At 37.1% G+C, this 16,634-nt stretch overlaps 1 protein-coding gene across 1 annotated transcript; it reads left to right on the forward strand.

Moving 5' to 3' along the window:
- The first annotated feature begins 662 nt into the window (after positions 1–662).
- On the forward strand, positions 663–11,475 carry LOC107739130 (glutamate decarboxylase 2-like). Its single transcript, XM_016551144.1, has 11 exons — positions 663–735; positions 985–1,154; positions 1,753–1,832; positions 1,945–1,999; positions 2,122–2,238; positions 4,321–4,385; positions 5,567–5,645; positions 5,840–5,989; positions 6,525–6,632; positions 8,265–8,354; positions 11,182–11,475. The coding sequence occupies exons 1-11, from the start codon at positions 663–665 to the stop codon at positions 11,353–11,355; spliced, it is 1,161 nt and encodes a 386-aa protein (XP_016406630.1). The 3' UTR covers positions 11,356–11,475.
- The last annotated feature ends 5,159 nt before the right edge of the window (positions 11,476–16,634 follow it).

A 16,634-nucleotide genomic window follows, 5' to 3' on the forward strand; every position in this document is an offset into this window, starting at 1 on the left:
GCAATTACAGAACCTATAAAAAATAAAAAACTGTTGTGCCTTCAGCACAGATGCGGGTGGTGCGCCTGGAGGGGCATAAACTAGTGTGTGTGTCACGATTAACGACGCAAAATAGTTCGTCATGACCCGAATCGCGTCGGAATTTCTCTGGTGACGTGAAGCGGATTATCTTTACGCCAAAAGAAGCTTTTATTACCACTAAAGTTGCACGTTTGCACGTTGGAGAGCCGGCGCAACGGATTGCAAGAAGTGCTTTTTAAAAATGTACTATGCACCCTTAACTTGCATTTGCAGCTGAGGCATGTGAAAGAGAATGAGAGCTATTGGATGCCTGCGTCTCCATCAGTGCCAGCGTTTCTCCATGAGTTCAGTGACGGTCTCCGGCTGCTCCAAATCATTGCGCACGGCGCACCAACTGAATCTAGACGCTCAGTCTCGGCTGTTCTCCATCTGAGGGCTTTGAACATCTTTTATGAGCACCTTAGCAATTAAAGCACTTGATTTGACTCGTTTGGACAGGTGTGATTGTAAATACATCGCGCACGCAGCTGGATTTTCGATTCAGCACCACGGCCGCGGACAGCTCCCGTTCCCCCGTGACGCGCGTCTGGATGGCTGCTGCTCGCGTTTCTCTGTCGCTGCTCTGATCCGCTCTGTTCGCGATGGCATCACACGGGTTTTGGTTTCTGGGTGCTGAAAACGCGTCTGGAAACGGCAGTCAAAGCCCGAACACTCGTAAGTGACATGGCGTTCAAAAAAGAACTTGAAAATATGCTGCATGATTGTGTTTATGTATGTTAGTGGGGCTGTGAGACAAAGAAATGGAATGATGCAAATGATTGCAATTTCTGCACTGTCACTCAAAAAAAAAAAACTCAGAATGGATCAGCAAAAATGTATTTTAGGGACAAATCACAACTGAGATATGATGTTGACAGTTACATCAGAGTAAATGACATTCAGAGCCTGAGTAAAAACTGACAGAGGTCAAGCTTTACCCGAGTTATGGAATAAAATTATTGCTTTATTGTCCTCTAGGTGGCGCCATTTCCAACATGTATGCCATGCTGCTGGCTCGCTATAAAATGTTCCCTGAGGTGAAGGAGAAAGGAATGTCATCCGTACCGAGACTGGTGGCCTTCACATCTGAACATGTATGTCTGTTCATTTATTTTCAGTATCAAAAGAGAGAAATAATAATATACTGTAAATAATAGTCAAAATAGTCATTTTATTTTAAGTCAGAATGTAAATTGTGAACGTCATTTGTTGAAAACACTCCCCAATTACATAATGCTAATATATTACATTACACTAAACTGTATTTATGTCCACATTTTGAGAATTTTGTATTTCAGTTATTAAAAGAGCGAGAGAGAGAGAGAGAGAGAGAGAGCAGTCAGAGGATAATTCCCACATTTTACTTAAAATGTGTTTTCTGTATTGCCCAGTGAAATTAATTTCTAAGAGTAAAAAAAGGAATGCAAATAAAGAAAGACAAGAAGGAATGTTTTTCTTTCAAGACAGCAAAATTGCATGTCATATCAACTTATATATGATTTCACAAAATGGCTTGATTACAGAACATTTTCATGTATGCTTGGTTATTGTTATTAAATAATAACTTATTCTTATTATTATAGCAAATAAAGACCCTAATCACTATTATATTTTTTCTAAGGACATTTCAAATATTTATAGATTTATGTTTATATGCAATTTAGTGCGTTAATGACTGATTATGCTTTTCAGAGCCATTTTTCAATCAAGAAAGGAGCAGCCGCACTTGGAATCGGTACAGAAAGTGTCATCTGTATTAAAGCTGATGAAAGGTTAGTCTGGATTATCACTACTGATGCATTACTTCATGACTGCACACTTGAGAAATGCACGTCTTATAATCACTAAGCCATATGACTTCTTTACTGCTCTCATTTCTTCCAGGGGTAAGATGATTCCTTCCGACCTTGAGAGGAGGATTATTGAAGCCAAGCAGAAGGTAATTTCAATGACCGTGTCTCCATGACCGTCTCGTGTGTCTCTTTTGGGTCTGCTTAAATAATCTGTGTGGTTCTTTGGCAAAATGGGCCCTTGAATAACGCATTGATTTCTTTCTCACAGGGATACGTGCCATTCTTTGTCAGCGCCACGGCCGGCACCACGGTTTATGGTGCCTTTGATCCTCTCATGGCTATAGCGGACATCTGTAAGAAGCATGATATCTGGATGCATGTGGATGTGAGTAGATCTGCTTTCCTGAACTTGCACGAACTTATGTGAACTTCCTGAACATTTCACCTGTGAAATACCGACAGTGGACTGGGATCCAAGAGTGATCTCAGTGTTGGCTCATCCGAAGTATTGTCCTCTGGATGCAGAACTGAGGCATTTTTCAATTGTACTGCATTACAGATCTTAAAGGGATAGTTCACCCAAAAGTTTAAATTCTGTCACCCTCACCCTCAAGTTATTCCAGACCTGTATGAGTTTCTTTTTTTTCTGTTGAACTCAAAAGACGATATTTTGGAGAATATGGGTAACCAAACAGTTGATGGTCCCCAATAACTTCCATAGCATGGAAAAAAAATACTATGGAAGTCAGTGGGGGCCATCAACTTTTTTTTCTTTTTTTTTCCCCAAAATATCTTTTGTGTTCAGTGGAAGAAATAAACTTATACAGGGTTGAAACAACTTGAGGGTGAGTACATGATGACAGGATTTTCATTTTTGGGTGAACTATCGCTTTAAAGGGGTGCTATTATGCCCTTAACAAAGTTTTGATTTGGTTTTTGGGGTGTACTAGAATAGGTTTTCATGTTTGATTGTTCAAAAAACACTATTTTTTTCACAGAATTTACATTATTGCAGCACCTCTCTTCCCAGTCTGTCTGAAAAGTTCTGTTTAGCTCCTGTTTCGATGAAACCCCTCCTTCTGAAATATAAAATGTGCTGTGATTGGTTAGCTGGCCCAGTGTGTCGTGATTAGCGAACCACTTAAAGTGGCCCCTTAGACACGCCCCTTATCATAATCACAAGTTTCATCTGCTCAGCTATACATATTAACAATGGCATCAATTTTGCCATACCAGTTTGAGTCCGATTCAGACCCTGACAATGTTTATGAACAAGAGAATTGTACAGACAGAACCAATGCAAGCATGGATTTAACAGGCCATTCCAGAGTGGTATGTTTTTTTTTTGTGCATTCTATGTTCTCTAGTGCAGCTCAACCAGACCTCGACCCCCTTTTTGTGTTATCCGTGGGTGGGAATTATTTAAATGAGTGAAGTGAAAAAGTACAAAAAACAACTAGAACATCTTAAAACCTGCATTGCAATTCCCTATCAAGAAATGTAAACACCCTAACAACCACCAAGAACACCCTAGCAACTGCATAGCCATGCCATAGTAACCACCCAGAACAACTGCACCATAGCACACCATAGCACTGCACAGCAATGCCCTAGTAACCACCCAGAATTGATTGCACACTAGCAAATGCATAGAAATGTACTAAAAAAGCAATCCAAACACCTTAGCAGCTGCATTGCAATACCCTTGCAACCAATAGAAACGCTCCAAACGACCACCTAGCAATTCATTCAAAACCACTCAGAACACCTCACCTAGCAAGGAAGCACCTAGCAACACCCTGCCACCAACAAGAATTTTTGGTTGCAGCATATTTTGCACAGATGTAATTTCCAGAACATGTACAAATGATTTGTTGCTGTTGAACCAGCTGCGTTTGAAGTGTGGGATATAGGGATAATTTAGCAAGCATGTAATAAATGTCATCTTTTAGAAGCGTAGACTGTTTCCTATTAGAGGAATTACCTTCAATCAGTCTGTGTGAGTGTGTACATGTGTGTATTCCCTCTCACGGGGCCGATAAGATTAATAACGATATCTTATTTTCATTACTATTCATTTTTCTCTGGTGATTCTGTCACCTCTGGCATTTTAACAGCCACAATATTGTGGCGGCATGTTGAAGCTCAAACACATGCACTGCATTTGAATCCTCTCAACCTCATTAATCGGACCTAAAGGCAGCAGCTCTATAGTCTCAAATGGGCAGTGAATATAATGTACATATGTACATATGTTTTGATGAATGTTCTGCAGAAGAAATACAATATCTGCTTACACATTTTAGATAAATAAAAATCAGTATTAAGTTTTTTGTCAGAGCTCAAACATCTGTATATGCCAAGATTAAACATCCTTTTTTAAATGTGAAAGACAAGCATGTTTCTGTTAACACATAGTGCATTTTAGTTTGCTTTTAAAACGACTTCTGTTTCTGTATTCATACAGGGAGCATGGGGCGGAAGTTTGCTAATGTCCCGGAAACACCGGTGGAAGCTGAATGGAGTCGAGAGGTCAGTATAATCTGCGGGTTCTTTGGATTAAATGTCTTGTTCAGTCAAGGAAATCTATCCATGTGCTGATTGGTTTTCTCGATGTTAGTACAGCAGCCTATCAGCTGCGCTTCTTCATCTATATAACTCTTTTATATCCTGACTAAGCTAGCCAGTGCACGGTCTCTGCACAAGCTATGAGAATTCTCATTTTTAGCCCTCCTCCTCCCCAGCACCACCTGTCTAGATCTGCTATGAGGGGTTCTTCTTTACCTTTTGCAGCAGCATGTTTCCTAATATCTTTATGTCTGAGCAAGTGTATCAAGTCTTCATACTCGCTCAGCAGTGTAGCATATCTAGTCAGCCAAGATCAAACTTACCATACACCTTAAGGGGCGGTCACACTAGACTTTGAACGTGCGAAATTTTTTCGGACGCCGGTGCGAATATGGGCGGGAGCAGGATATGACATCACGCGCCAAGCTTTCCCCTCAGTTATCACAACATGGATTCCGATGTGCTTGTATTGTGTCTTTTGCGACGGCGTCGAAAGCGTCTGGAAAGGAGAAGGCTGTGGGTTCACCCTATTCTACGGACTCGGAATGAGCTGGGAGAGTTCCATTCTTTAATTGAGGAGCTTCGGCTGGATGAGGATCGCCACAAGGAGTACTTTCGGCTCTGTCATATTTTATTACCATTTTTTTAAACTATAGTGAATAAACTGTATTAATGAATGAAATGTTCAAGGTGTCTGAATATATTTTGGTTTGACTGTACATATATATTAAATTTGTAAGTGCTGTGCTTTAAGTGCTGTAGGTTTTTCCCTTTAAATAGGTCCTATTAAAATATAAATAAATATATTTTTATAAAAAAATATATTGAATGGAAGTCAATAGAACGAAAAGTGCAGTGTGACCGCCCCTTTATTCTTATCAATAAATGCTTGTTAAATTCATTTAGAGAGTTGGCACGACTGAAATATGATTGAGAAGTCCACAAACTTCAGTGTGTAAAGATTACCCTTGTGAAATTAAATGGATTTGATCATTTTTCTTTTGACTTGATGTTTCACTGCACAGCACTGTGCCTCAGGGAGAAATCTTGTCTGAATCAAAATAAATGATTATATAGCTATTCATTCGTTTCAAGGACAATGACTTGGTATTTCAATTATTTTCTGTATAAATTGACAATTTTAGGGCTAATTCTATGACCTGGAACCCTCATAAAATGATGGCTGTGCCCTTGCAATGCTCGGCTCTGCTGGTTCGAGAGGAGGTGAGGCTGTCTGCTGTCTTCATCAAAACCAAAACATATTATCACATCATATTATTACAGAGGCCAGTATTAAACCACTAAGTCATGCTTAAAAAATTGTGATCACGTGACATCTGCCAGTGAATGCTACGAAAAGTAATTAAAATATATATATATTTTTTTTTTTCCCCTTCTCTTCATGTTATCTGTTCCAGGGTCTGATGCAGAGCTGCAATCAGATGCAGGCCTGTTATCTGTTCCAGCAGGACAAGCAGTATGATCTGTCCTATGACACAGGGGACAAGGCCCTGCAGTGCGGCCGCCATGTGGACATCTTCAAACTATGGCTAATGTGGAGAGCTAAGGTATTAAGAGCTTTATGTTTTGCATTCTTATAACTTCAAAACATAGCATTTCAAAATGTTAAGTTCTTTTGCAATTCCAAGTGTGTGCAATATGATATTTTACTGCTTTATTTAGTAGTATGCCATTATGAACATTATTTTTATTATTACGAAAGTATGTGCACTGTGCACAGTATATGATTTTTTGTATGAATGGAATTTCCAGATGTGTAGTATACAACACTATGCTCCCAACTTGACTGTTTCTTGTGTAATGAATGAGCTGAAAGTAATTACAGCCGACTGTCAAATCGAGTGTCGACATTTACACAAAAGTGGATTAAAAATGCAAAATAACCAAGATAACTGGATGCCATTTACTGAATTAATCCCATGAAAAGTGAACACTTACTATCAGCACATTTACTGGGCAGCTGGCCTGCCTTCAACGACCACTGTAAAGACATTTGGGACAGTCGTTCATCCAAATTGGTTGGTTGTGTAGTGAGGTTTATTGTGTTATTACAATGTTTGTCCTCTTTTTTCTCCTCTGAAGGGCACTATTGGTTTTGAGGCTCAGATTGACAAATGTCTGGAGCTTTCAGAGTATCTCTACAACAAGATCAAGGACAGGGAAGGATATGAGATGGTGTTTGATGGAAAGGTAAATCTGATTAGATGTATTTCAGTAACTCTCGGAGGGATTGGCATGGTAATGTACATGACAATGTTAATGTATTTGCTCTTGGCGGAATAGAGACTCTGTATTTATTTCTTTTGGCCAACTGCTGCATCTTGTCACCAGTGCTTTTTATTCAGAAGAGATTGAGAAATTAGAAAGGAAAGGAATTAGGAAGAATGTTCAAAGGAGTAAACTACATAACACCAGGTCTTTTCTACTGATAGAAATTCTCTGCTCTTGTTTAGTCTGAGCAACCAGAACTTGTTATCTCAGACGGCACGTAAACGGACCACAGATAGTCTGTGCATTGACCGCCCTGAGCATATTATCCACAATAATGCCAATAATAATGTCACAATATAGCCACAATAATCGACAGACAGTAATTCTGACATTGTCTTTTTTTTTTTTAGAGTGAGTTTGCTGTACCACAAATTGAATAGATTTTCTGTGGCAGTCTACTATTGTGATATAATCACAATATAATATAACCCACCCCTATATGGCATGAATTAATGTGTGGTTGATTATGCTTTTTGTTAATGGTCAAAAGTCTGAACATGAAAATTAATCAATAAATCGATCAAATCTTACTAACCCCCAAATTTGAACAGTAGTGAATGATTATAATGAATTAATAGATACTGCTTTAATACCATTTAATATATTGTATTTATTCATTTATTTATTTTTAACACAAAGTTTAGTGGGGGTTTTTTTCAGAATTATTTAAATATATTCTGAATGTTAAAAAGATATTCAAATGAAAGCAGTTCGTTTCATTTATGAAATGTATTCCTAAATCATTTCCCAGGAAATAGTTCACCTGCATAAAGATACAAAACGTACAGTATTTCTAAATCCTAAATCTGATGTATTTTAAAAAACAAAAATCCCCTTTGAATTTAAATGCAAGTCCTGTATTTCTAAGTAATTTTGTCAAATGCAAAGCTGATTGTGTGTGCTAATTCATCTAACATGAAATGTTTCACCCTTGAAATGACTGAGCAGTCGTTCGAGGCTCATTTAAATGTAAATTGTGTCTGGTGCCAATGTGACAAAATGATTTGGCTGGAGGCTCCTTGCTGAAGCCAGTGCAGTGCAGGGCGAGGAGGGTTGTCGTGTTGCAGTATGATCGAATGACATTTAACAAAACATTTCAGCTCTCAATTTCATGTTTAGGTTTTAGCATGCTGAGGTATGACTCGATCTGTGTTTTGTCTGTATGTTCCACCATTTGAATGGCTAATGAGTCCTTTTCACTGGTGCAAGGAGGCATTCTTCTCTAGCGTGGCCCCTGGAGCCTCACAATGAGGATGAGTGCCTCTAATGGACTGTAGTGTCTGTCTATAAGCTACCTGCTCAAGCGCTCAAAGCCCTCATAGCAAAGCCTTTTGATTGAATAGATTACATGGCTGCTTCCAAACTGACAGCGACGAAAATTCCCATTATGGCCCCAGACGGCCCCTAATCACATATTCCGTCACGGATCTTTAATGGACTCCCCAGAGTGCTCTATTTATGCAAGCGTGTGTTGTACGTTAAATTGAGTGATAGGTGTGTGTATTGCGTGAAGGTACGCTGATGCTATCTGCTGGCCGTGTGTCCTTGCAGCCTCAGCATACCAATGTGTGTTTCTGGTACCTTCCACCGGGCGTACGCTACCTGGAGGACAAAGTGGAGAAAATGAAGCGTCTGCACAAGGTGAGAAAAATTGGTGATGTGAACTGAGCTTTGATGTTTCAGAAGATGACGTGTTGCTTTTGCAGCAGTGGTACAATGAAAGAGTAACAAAAAAAGTAAATTAATCTTCATGCTCTGTTTTGTGGGTTGGAAAGACCCTAGGGGCATTTTAATAAGCCAAAAGCATATTTAACATTGAAATAACACAGTTATATTTCATGATACTGTCTTATGAGAACTGATTATAAGGAAAATAGCAAATATTAGCCTATTCATGAGATACCAGACATAAAACATAAATACAATTTTATTCATTTGTGCAGAATTTCCATATGCTAAGAAACAATAAACGGCTATTTATGAGTGCTTGCGAGTCAAAAAGGTTACAGTTTGAATAATATGTATCTATTTTATTTATCTATTATCTATTTTGATTTTGTTTAGGCCAGAAGAACATCCATAATGAAAAAGAAGTTTGCTTAATTGTATTAAATGTACACTTATAGTGTAATGTTCCATAATAAGCACTCTTTCTGTATTTCTTTTTCACAATAGTGGTTTTTAAAGATTTTATTAAAGCATTGGGGTCTCAGGGACCCAAACACAACAGCACATAATGGTTAAGATGTCTGTTTGTAACAGTCTGTTTGTGCTTATGTCTACAATGACATCCCTGCAGTGATGTCATTGTAGGGGGAGGGGCCGCTCATCAGGTGTCCTTTTATTGGCTGGCTGCTCTTCAGTCACTCCCATGCCAGCAAAGCTCTAATCGGCTATTAGTCTGAACAGATGGCGCTCATGCTAGCCATACACAGAGTCTCTATCTAACCTTACCCACAAACCCCTCCTCATCTACCTGAAACTAGAACACTTATTCTTTGTCCTTTACAAAGGATAAAATTCGTTTCCGGAGACTCTTGAGTAGCAGGATAGTCACATAGGTTTGAGTATTTATGGTGCAGGGACAATGCAATACAGTATTTTTTTTTTTATCTTTTAGACGTATATGAAAAGACACTGGACAGGTTCCAGTATATCAAGGCTCGTTTCATAGAGATGGACGTGGTTATAAGAGCTGGATACAGGCCACTGCTGATAATAGCTGGACACCTACAAAAGATTTGAGAGGAAGTGAGTGTAATTATGTGGTGATGAGCGGCTGTGTGTCTTTTATTCAGATTACAGTCCCACATACTGTCCAAAGCTACTGCTCTAATCAAATCAGTTCTGCTCAGGTTAAGTCAAGGACAGAACATCATGCTTATAAGGAAACACTGGATTGATATTACTGGTTGACATTCTGGTTAGGCTTTAGTCTAAAGTATTACAATTCTGCAATGAATTGAGCTGGAACTGGTTAACGTACAGATTCTATGTTTTGTTTTTAAGCTATTTTGAGTCTTTATATTTAAAAAAATATTAAACTCATCCATTGATGTAACTTATATTATTAAATGCACATCCAAATAAATGCAAAATTAAGTATCTTTTACTCTGTAAACAATTGTCAAAGATGTAAAGAAACAATTGACCCAACATTTTAAATTGTCATCGTTTACAAACCCTAATGTTGTTCAAAACCTGACTTTCTTTCTTCTGTGGAAAACAAAAGAAGATTGCAAAATGTCTCTGTGTTATTTTGTCAATACAATGAACGTAAATGGGATCCAGTGTTGTTTTGAGACCCCATTGACTTTCATTGTATAGACAAAAAATAGTTTAAACAACATAAGGGTGAATAAATAACAACAGAATTTACTGATCTAAGCATGAAGCTTTTAGTGGTTGCCTTGTTGTAATTGGCTAAATAAAACATTTTTGCTCCATTTGCTTTCCAAATGAAAGTTTTTTTTTGTTGATTTTTTTTTTTTTTTTTTTGAGAAAGAATGAAATTACTACTTTTATTCAGCAAGGGTTCAATTGATGTTCAAATGATCTAAAGTGTCACTTAAGGCATTTACATTGTTACAAAAGATTTAAAATGAATTCTGTTCGTTTGAACTTTCTGTTCAGTAATGGATCCTGAAAAAAATATATCATGATTTCCACAAAAAAAAAAAAAGTTTCTTCAGCAAATCAGCATATTCGAATTATTCCTGAAGGATCATGTGACACTGAAGACTGGAGTAATGAAAATTCAGCTTTACCATCATAGGATTAAAATGCTTTTAAAAATATTGAAAAAACAACAACAATGCAAACATTTGACAATATTACTGTTTCAGTTTTATTGAACCAAAACTTTTGAACTAAGATCAAAGTATACTATATATATATATATATATATATATACAGTGGGTATGGACTTTAAACAGGGTTTTCAAAGAATGTTTCAGCAAAGAAAATGTGTGATTCCAAGTCATCTGATAAAATAAGTCACATTCACCCAAGGAGGTAACAATGCACAGTACTGAAGGCTGCTCAAGCGTTTTCCGTTACGATCAATATCAGACAGCTCATCGACAAAGCACAAGTACTCTCATTATTTAGCAAATTAATACACTTTTCAGTGAGTTGAAGATGTATTTGTTATCAGTTTTACTCTGCACTATTCTTATCAGTGGTGCTTGCTAAGGCTAGCAAAAGGAAGTTGCATAAAGGAGGGTCATAAACACCAGACTATCACAGAGGCTCTTTTGACTTGGACCAGTTAACAACCATGTAGTAACACATTAGCAACCAGCCAGTACACCCTGGCAACCACACAGATGTTAAAAAAATACATTATAGCAAAGCCCTGACAACCACCAACAGCACCCCCAAAATTTTTGCAAGGGCAATTTTTGAGAAAATGTAAAAAAAAAAATAAAAAAAAATTTCCCAAAGCTAGTAAAATGTTCTCTCACAGGTTGCCCCTGTAATCAAAGCCAGAATGATGGAGTACGGAACGACCATGGTGAGCTACCAGCCGCAGGGAGACAAGGTCAACTTCTTCCGTATGGTCATCTCCAACCCAGCTGCTACCTTTGAAGACATTGACTTCCTCATTGAAGAGATTGAGCGACTGGGACAGGATCTTTAAAAACCTAAAACGCCAAAACCTATTATTCTTGTGTCCCTGGATGGATCGAATATTTGTTGTGAATGTAATGGTAAATCATTGATTCCTCTTCTCCAAAGTCATATAAAGATAGTATGATTTTTTAAAAAAAGACAATATGAAAATATCTAGACTTTAGTATTGTAGCGTTGTTGTGGGCTTCGTGGTCCAAAGCCCTGTAAAAGTGTTACCGTCTGCTTTTACTGTCTATCTTAGTGTCTTTGACATGACTTTGTTTGTTTACATGTGTTTATTGAGAATATGAAGAGTTACTTGCTTCTTATTCAGTGCAGGTCCTAAGTTTTTATTTGAACAGTTATTTAAAGTGCCAGATTACAGACTATATTATAATAGTAGAGACATATTATCAAAAACCTCTTCATCGTACGTAAAGCTTTTGTATTCAGAGACAATGTGTGACTTATGTTTTATCAATTTCTCAAGATACAGAACCATAGGAAGAGTTTTACAAGAGTTTCGACCAGCTGTATTGAGTGTGGACATGAAGTTCATATATAGTTTAAATGAATTAACGTTTTTTTTTTAAAAACAAGCACAAATATAATGTTGCGCTCTAAAATGATATTTACAGAAGACTGCCAGTGTCTATAGTGAACAGCAATGTTATATAAACATGTCTATACAGTAGCATATTATATGCTACTGTACTTCTAAAATTTGACCAAATTAAAATGATAATAATAAAAAAGAAAAAAAAATTTTTAACCTTACTATAAAAACAAAATAATCCTGTAATGCTCTTTAAAATGCTTCCCTTCCCCTAATAACATGCAATTATCTAACAATATTCTTTATTTCTTTACTCGGAAATTAAGAATTTCCAACTTAAAGGGTTAGTTCACCCAAAAATGAAAATTCTGTCATTAATTACTCACCCTCGTGTTGTTCCAAACCCGTAAGACCTTCGTTCATCTTCGGAACACAATTTAAGATATTTTTGATGAAATCTGAGAGCTTTCAGACTCTCCCATAGACAGCAAGGGAACTACCACGTTCAAGGTCCAGAAAAGTACCAAGATGATCGACAAAGTAGTCCGTGTGACATCAGTGGTTCAACTGTAAAGTTACGAAGCTACGAGAATACTTTTTTGCGCAAAGAAAACAAAAATAACGACTTTATTCCACATTTTCGTCTTTACTGCGCCACTTTGGACGCGCATTCACGACAGTATCGTCGTTCTCGTAGCTTCGTAACTTTACAGTTGAACCACTGATGTCACACGGACTACTTTGTCGACCCCTAAAGTTTTTTTTTTTTTGTCGATCATCTTGGTACTTTTCTGGACCATGAACGTGGTAGTAACCTTGCTGTCTATGGGAGGGTCAGAGAGCCCTCAGATTTCATAAAAAATATCTTAAATTGTGTTCCGAAGATGAACTAAGGTCTTACGGGTTTCAAACAACACGAGGGTGAGTAATTAATGACAGAATTTTCATTTTTGGGTGAACTAACCCTTTAATACTTGGAAAAGTGCAATAGAGTGGCATTTGAATGGCAGTTGGTCTTGGAAACTTCTAGGTAGATGTTCACTTTTAAGCAAACAAAATAAAAAAAGAAATCAAATAGGCATATTCATTCTTTCAACAATGTCCCCTGGAATGAAACAATAGCACATGCATATTAAGTACTGTATTAAAACATGGATTTAAATGACAAATTTTAGTGTAGTAAAACACTTTCCTACATAATAGCAATAGATTTCTTAATTTACCGACCCATTCATGTACTTATTTAGCTTTCTTATACAAAATTATAGATATTTCAGGGTATATTAACAGAGCTAAATTTAATGTTACATATAAACTCCAAAAAGAAAATAACACATAAGCATAATTAGGGTTCTGCCCTATGACAGTATGTAAATAATCTTTTAAGATGTTCTTGCTCAAGTGCATATCGATGTGAATACATCACTGTATTGTATATAAGGCAGAGTCTATTTGTGTGGTAAATAATATTATTTTCTCTATTCAACAGATATTTAATCATAAATGGTAGATACATTCTGCTTGTGTGTGCGTGTGTCAGATGTGTTGAATATGATGACTTATGTAACTGCAAAGATGAAGGATCTGGCTTTAAATCCACTTGAAGCCTCTGCATTTTAACATACTAACTCGAAATGATTATTATAGCACATTTCGGTGTTATGAGAGCCATTTCTGAACCAGTGCTGGTTGTATTCGTGCCCAAGTGATAAACTTGACATCCTGTGCCGATTTGTATTTTTGTGTGTTTGTAACTGTATTGCCTTAGTATTAAATTGCCAGTATTGTCTAGTTCTCCTAAAGAGGAGCTTGTGCACTTTAGCTTATATGTATGATGATCTGTCCAATGGATGTTCTTAGTTTGATGTTTTATGAAACTGAGCGTTGTCTGAATGTGTCCCAGCTTGGACGTCCGTTCGAGATGAGAGTTGCTTATAGCTGAAATCCTGTGTAGATTTGCTAATGCTACATTACTGCCTGTATCCTGTAATAGTCAGTCGCCCTGCTGAAAAACACAACTGAACCCAGGCAAATCTGGTTTAAGATTGGTCTTACAGTGCGTTTCCCAAAAGTATCTTAGCTTGAACATAATTTGTTGGTTCCAACAGTTTGGTGTTTCCTGAATCCATAGTTCCAACAAACATTCGCAAACAGCATCGCAAAATTTTGTGATCAAAGCTACTCTTAACATGTAGTTAGAAGCATCGTTTCTTGTTATTATGACATAAGGACTTAAATATATCATGCACTTGAGTAAAATAAGTATGCTAACACATAGTACAATCTATAGCTACCATTCTATACATTAATACATTTCATTCTACGACTTTTTTTTTTTGCATACATGCTCTAGTACCACGAACGGAGAGAACGGAGAACAAAAGTAGCGAAGAAGTCCGCAGATGCCATGTGCATTATTTACAGCAATAATGACTTTAATTTAATTACCACCTGCTTGACGTCATTTACAACAGTTCTAACCAATGCGATTCAAAAACCGAATGCGCAACAAAGTTCCTTTCTTTTTTGGAAAACTCGTCGCTAGCTACTTTCTACAAGGATGCATCATACTAAAGTGGTTAAGCAGTGAGTTATGTCATTGTACAGGAAACGCACCCCTGGTCAGGCAGGAAGACCAACTTAAACCAGCTAATCCGGCTAGTTATGAAAATTAACCATGGTTGTATTATAGTAAAAGTGTAGTAACCATATTTTTTGGCAGACTGAATTGCGTAACCACAGTTTTACTACAAATACCGTGGTTAAACCATGGTTAGTGTTGCAAACCCATGGTTCATTTGTGGTTTAACTATATTAACTGTTTTTTGTTTTTATTTCTAGTAAAACCATAGTTAATTTTCATAGGGGTCAAGCTGCTTTTTCAGCATTGAAGGAATGCTAAGTTGGTAATTTTCGAGATATGAGTGTTCTTTCTGTCCCTTTTCAGGATCGACAAGCTGTGTCACATAGTTTATGTATTTTAAGCTCTTGTATTCACGACAAATGCATCTACATCCTCACCGTGGTAGTCTTGGAACGCCCACTGTGCCGTCTTTTCCCGCTGCTGCTACAAACCTGCTCTCTTTGCACGTGCATGAACGCCTTGCCTTCCGAGCTTGTGAAATACAATCCCAGATATCCACATATATATATGTATATTTAGTGCAACCTGGTGTTAGTTTTAGTGGCAATATGGATAGCTTAGCTTCAAATATATAGTACACTGTTGCTAGCTTGCTCACTCTGTGTTAGCATTATCCGATGTATTTATCTGCTAAGCAAGCATGTTTTGCGTGGCTAGAAGTTGTATGCTTTCGCGACCGTATACTGTATCTCTATCTTTCTCTCTGTCTTTCGCTTTGGTTGTTTTCCGCAGCTTTAATATTAGCGTGTGTAGTTCCTTGGCATGCCTCTATATAAGCATATTCAAAGTCTCGGTGTCTCTCTATCGCACTCTCTTCTTCCTGTGTCTGTCTTTCTCTTGCTTTGCCTTGCAGCAGCTCTCAGACCTTTAAGAGCAGTGTTTTCCCTGCTGTTTCACGGCTACCCATCATGTCCATCAGTTTGTCGTATGAGGAACTCATGTGTTGTCATGAACCTGACCGAACAGGGTAACACCATATGACTGAGTGAATTCATTTTTTTTCTTTCTCGCTCAACATTGCTTGAAAGTAAAGTGATTGTCTGAGGATCTGATGTTCAGAAGAAAGTTAAAAAAAAACTAGTGTGTTGAAATTATATAGAGCGAGGCAGATAACAGACCCTCTTGAAATGTGTTTTACTTTCATGGGAAACGCCAATAAATGATACTGCCAAACAAGTCTGTCTGGATTTTTAATAAACCTCATCACTTGATTTGAAAGACAATGGGCTTTTATGACTAAGTATCCTCCCAGAAGTATTTATGGTAAACTGAAATATACTTTAATGCCATTTCTATTGAAACTTGTATGTCATGTATTAGAATATATTTATAATTGCACATTTGTAATGAAGTTGCAATTTTGTATATTTTAAATATACTAACTATACATTTATAGCAAATAGGCAATAATAATTTGTTCAAATAAAGTATCAAAAACAAGTAATCATATGTTTTTTTGAATAAAACTGTTAAAATACATAATGTATTATAAACAACAGAGCTAATGTACATTACGCATTATAACAACTGACTGCAGAGGGCGCCAACAGCGTGACAGTTGTTTTTATACTTTACTGTGCGATCAAATCCTTGTTTAATATCGACTAAACAGCATTTAATTCCAATGTCCACTTAATATTTGGCCATTTCTTTATGACAAAAATACTACAGCCACTGTGATTTCTTGAATATGTGGACATCAAGTGTAAACTCATAGCGAGTTTTATTTTTTATTTTGAAATTGCGATGAACAGTTAGCATATTGAGAAAGATATTGATGTATTCTTCTGTATTTGCCTAGGTTTATAAATGATTTACCTTACAAATCTGATCAAATGGCGCACGTTGCGGTTCCAGATGAACGTTATAATAAACCCAAACTCACAACAATATGCACAGATGGAGTTTGAGACGCTTAAATGATAACAGTTTGTGTGGAGCAGCATTTACTGTGAACGGAGTCGCTCTGAGACACATGTACGTAACCTACATGCATGTAAATAATTAGAGCGCATATATTAAACCTGCATCGCATATATTTATTTAATTGAATTGTAGCATTTGTGAATTCACAATAGCATTATGCTTTATTATGATTTTTAAATGG

This window comes from Sinocyclocheilus rhinocerous, unplaced genomic scaffold, assembly GCF_001515625.1.
Source record: "Sinocyclocheilus rhinocerous isolate Xijiao unplaced genomic scaffold, SAMN03320098_v1.1 scaffold914, whole genome shotgun sequence".
Taxonomy (NCBI): Eukaryota; Metazoa; Chordata; class Actinopteri; order Cypriniformes; family Cyprinidae; genus Sinocyclocheilus; species Sinocyclocheilus rhinocerous.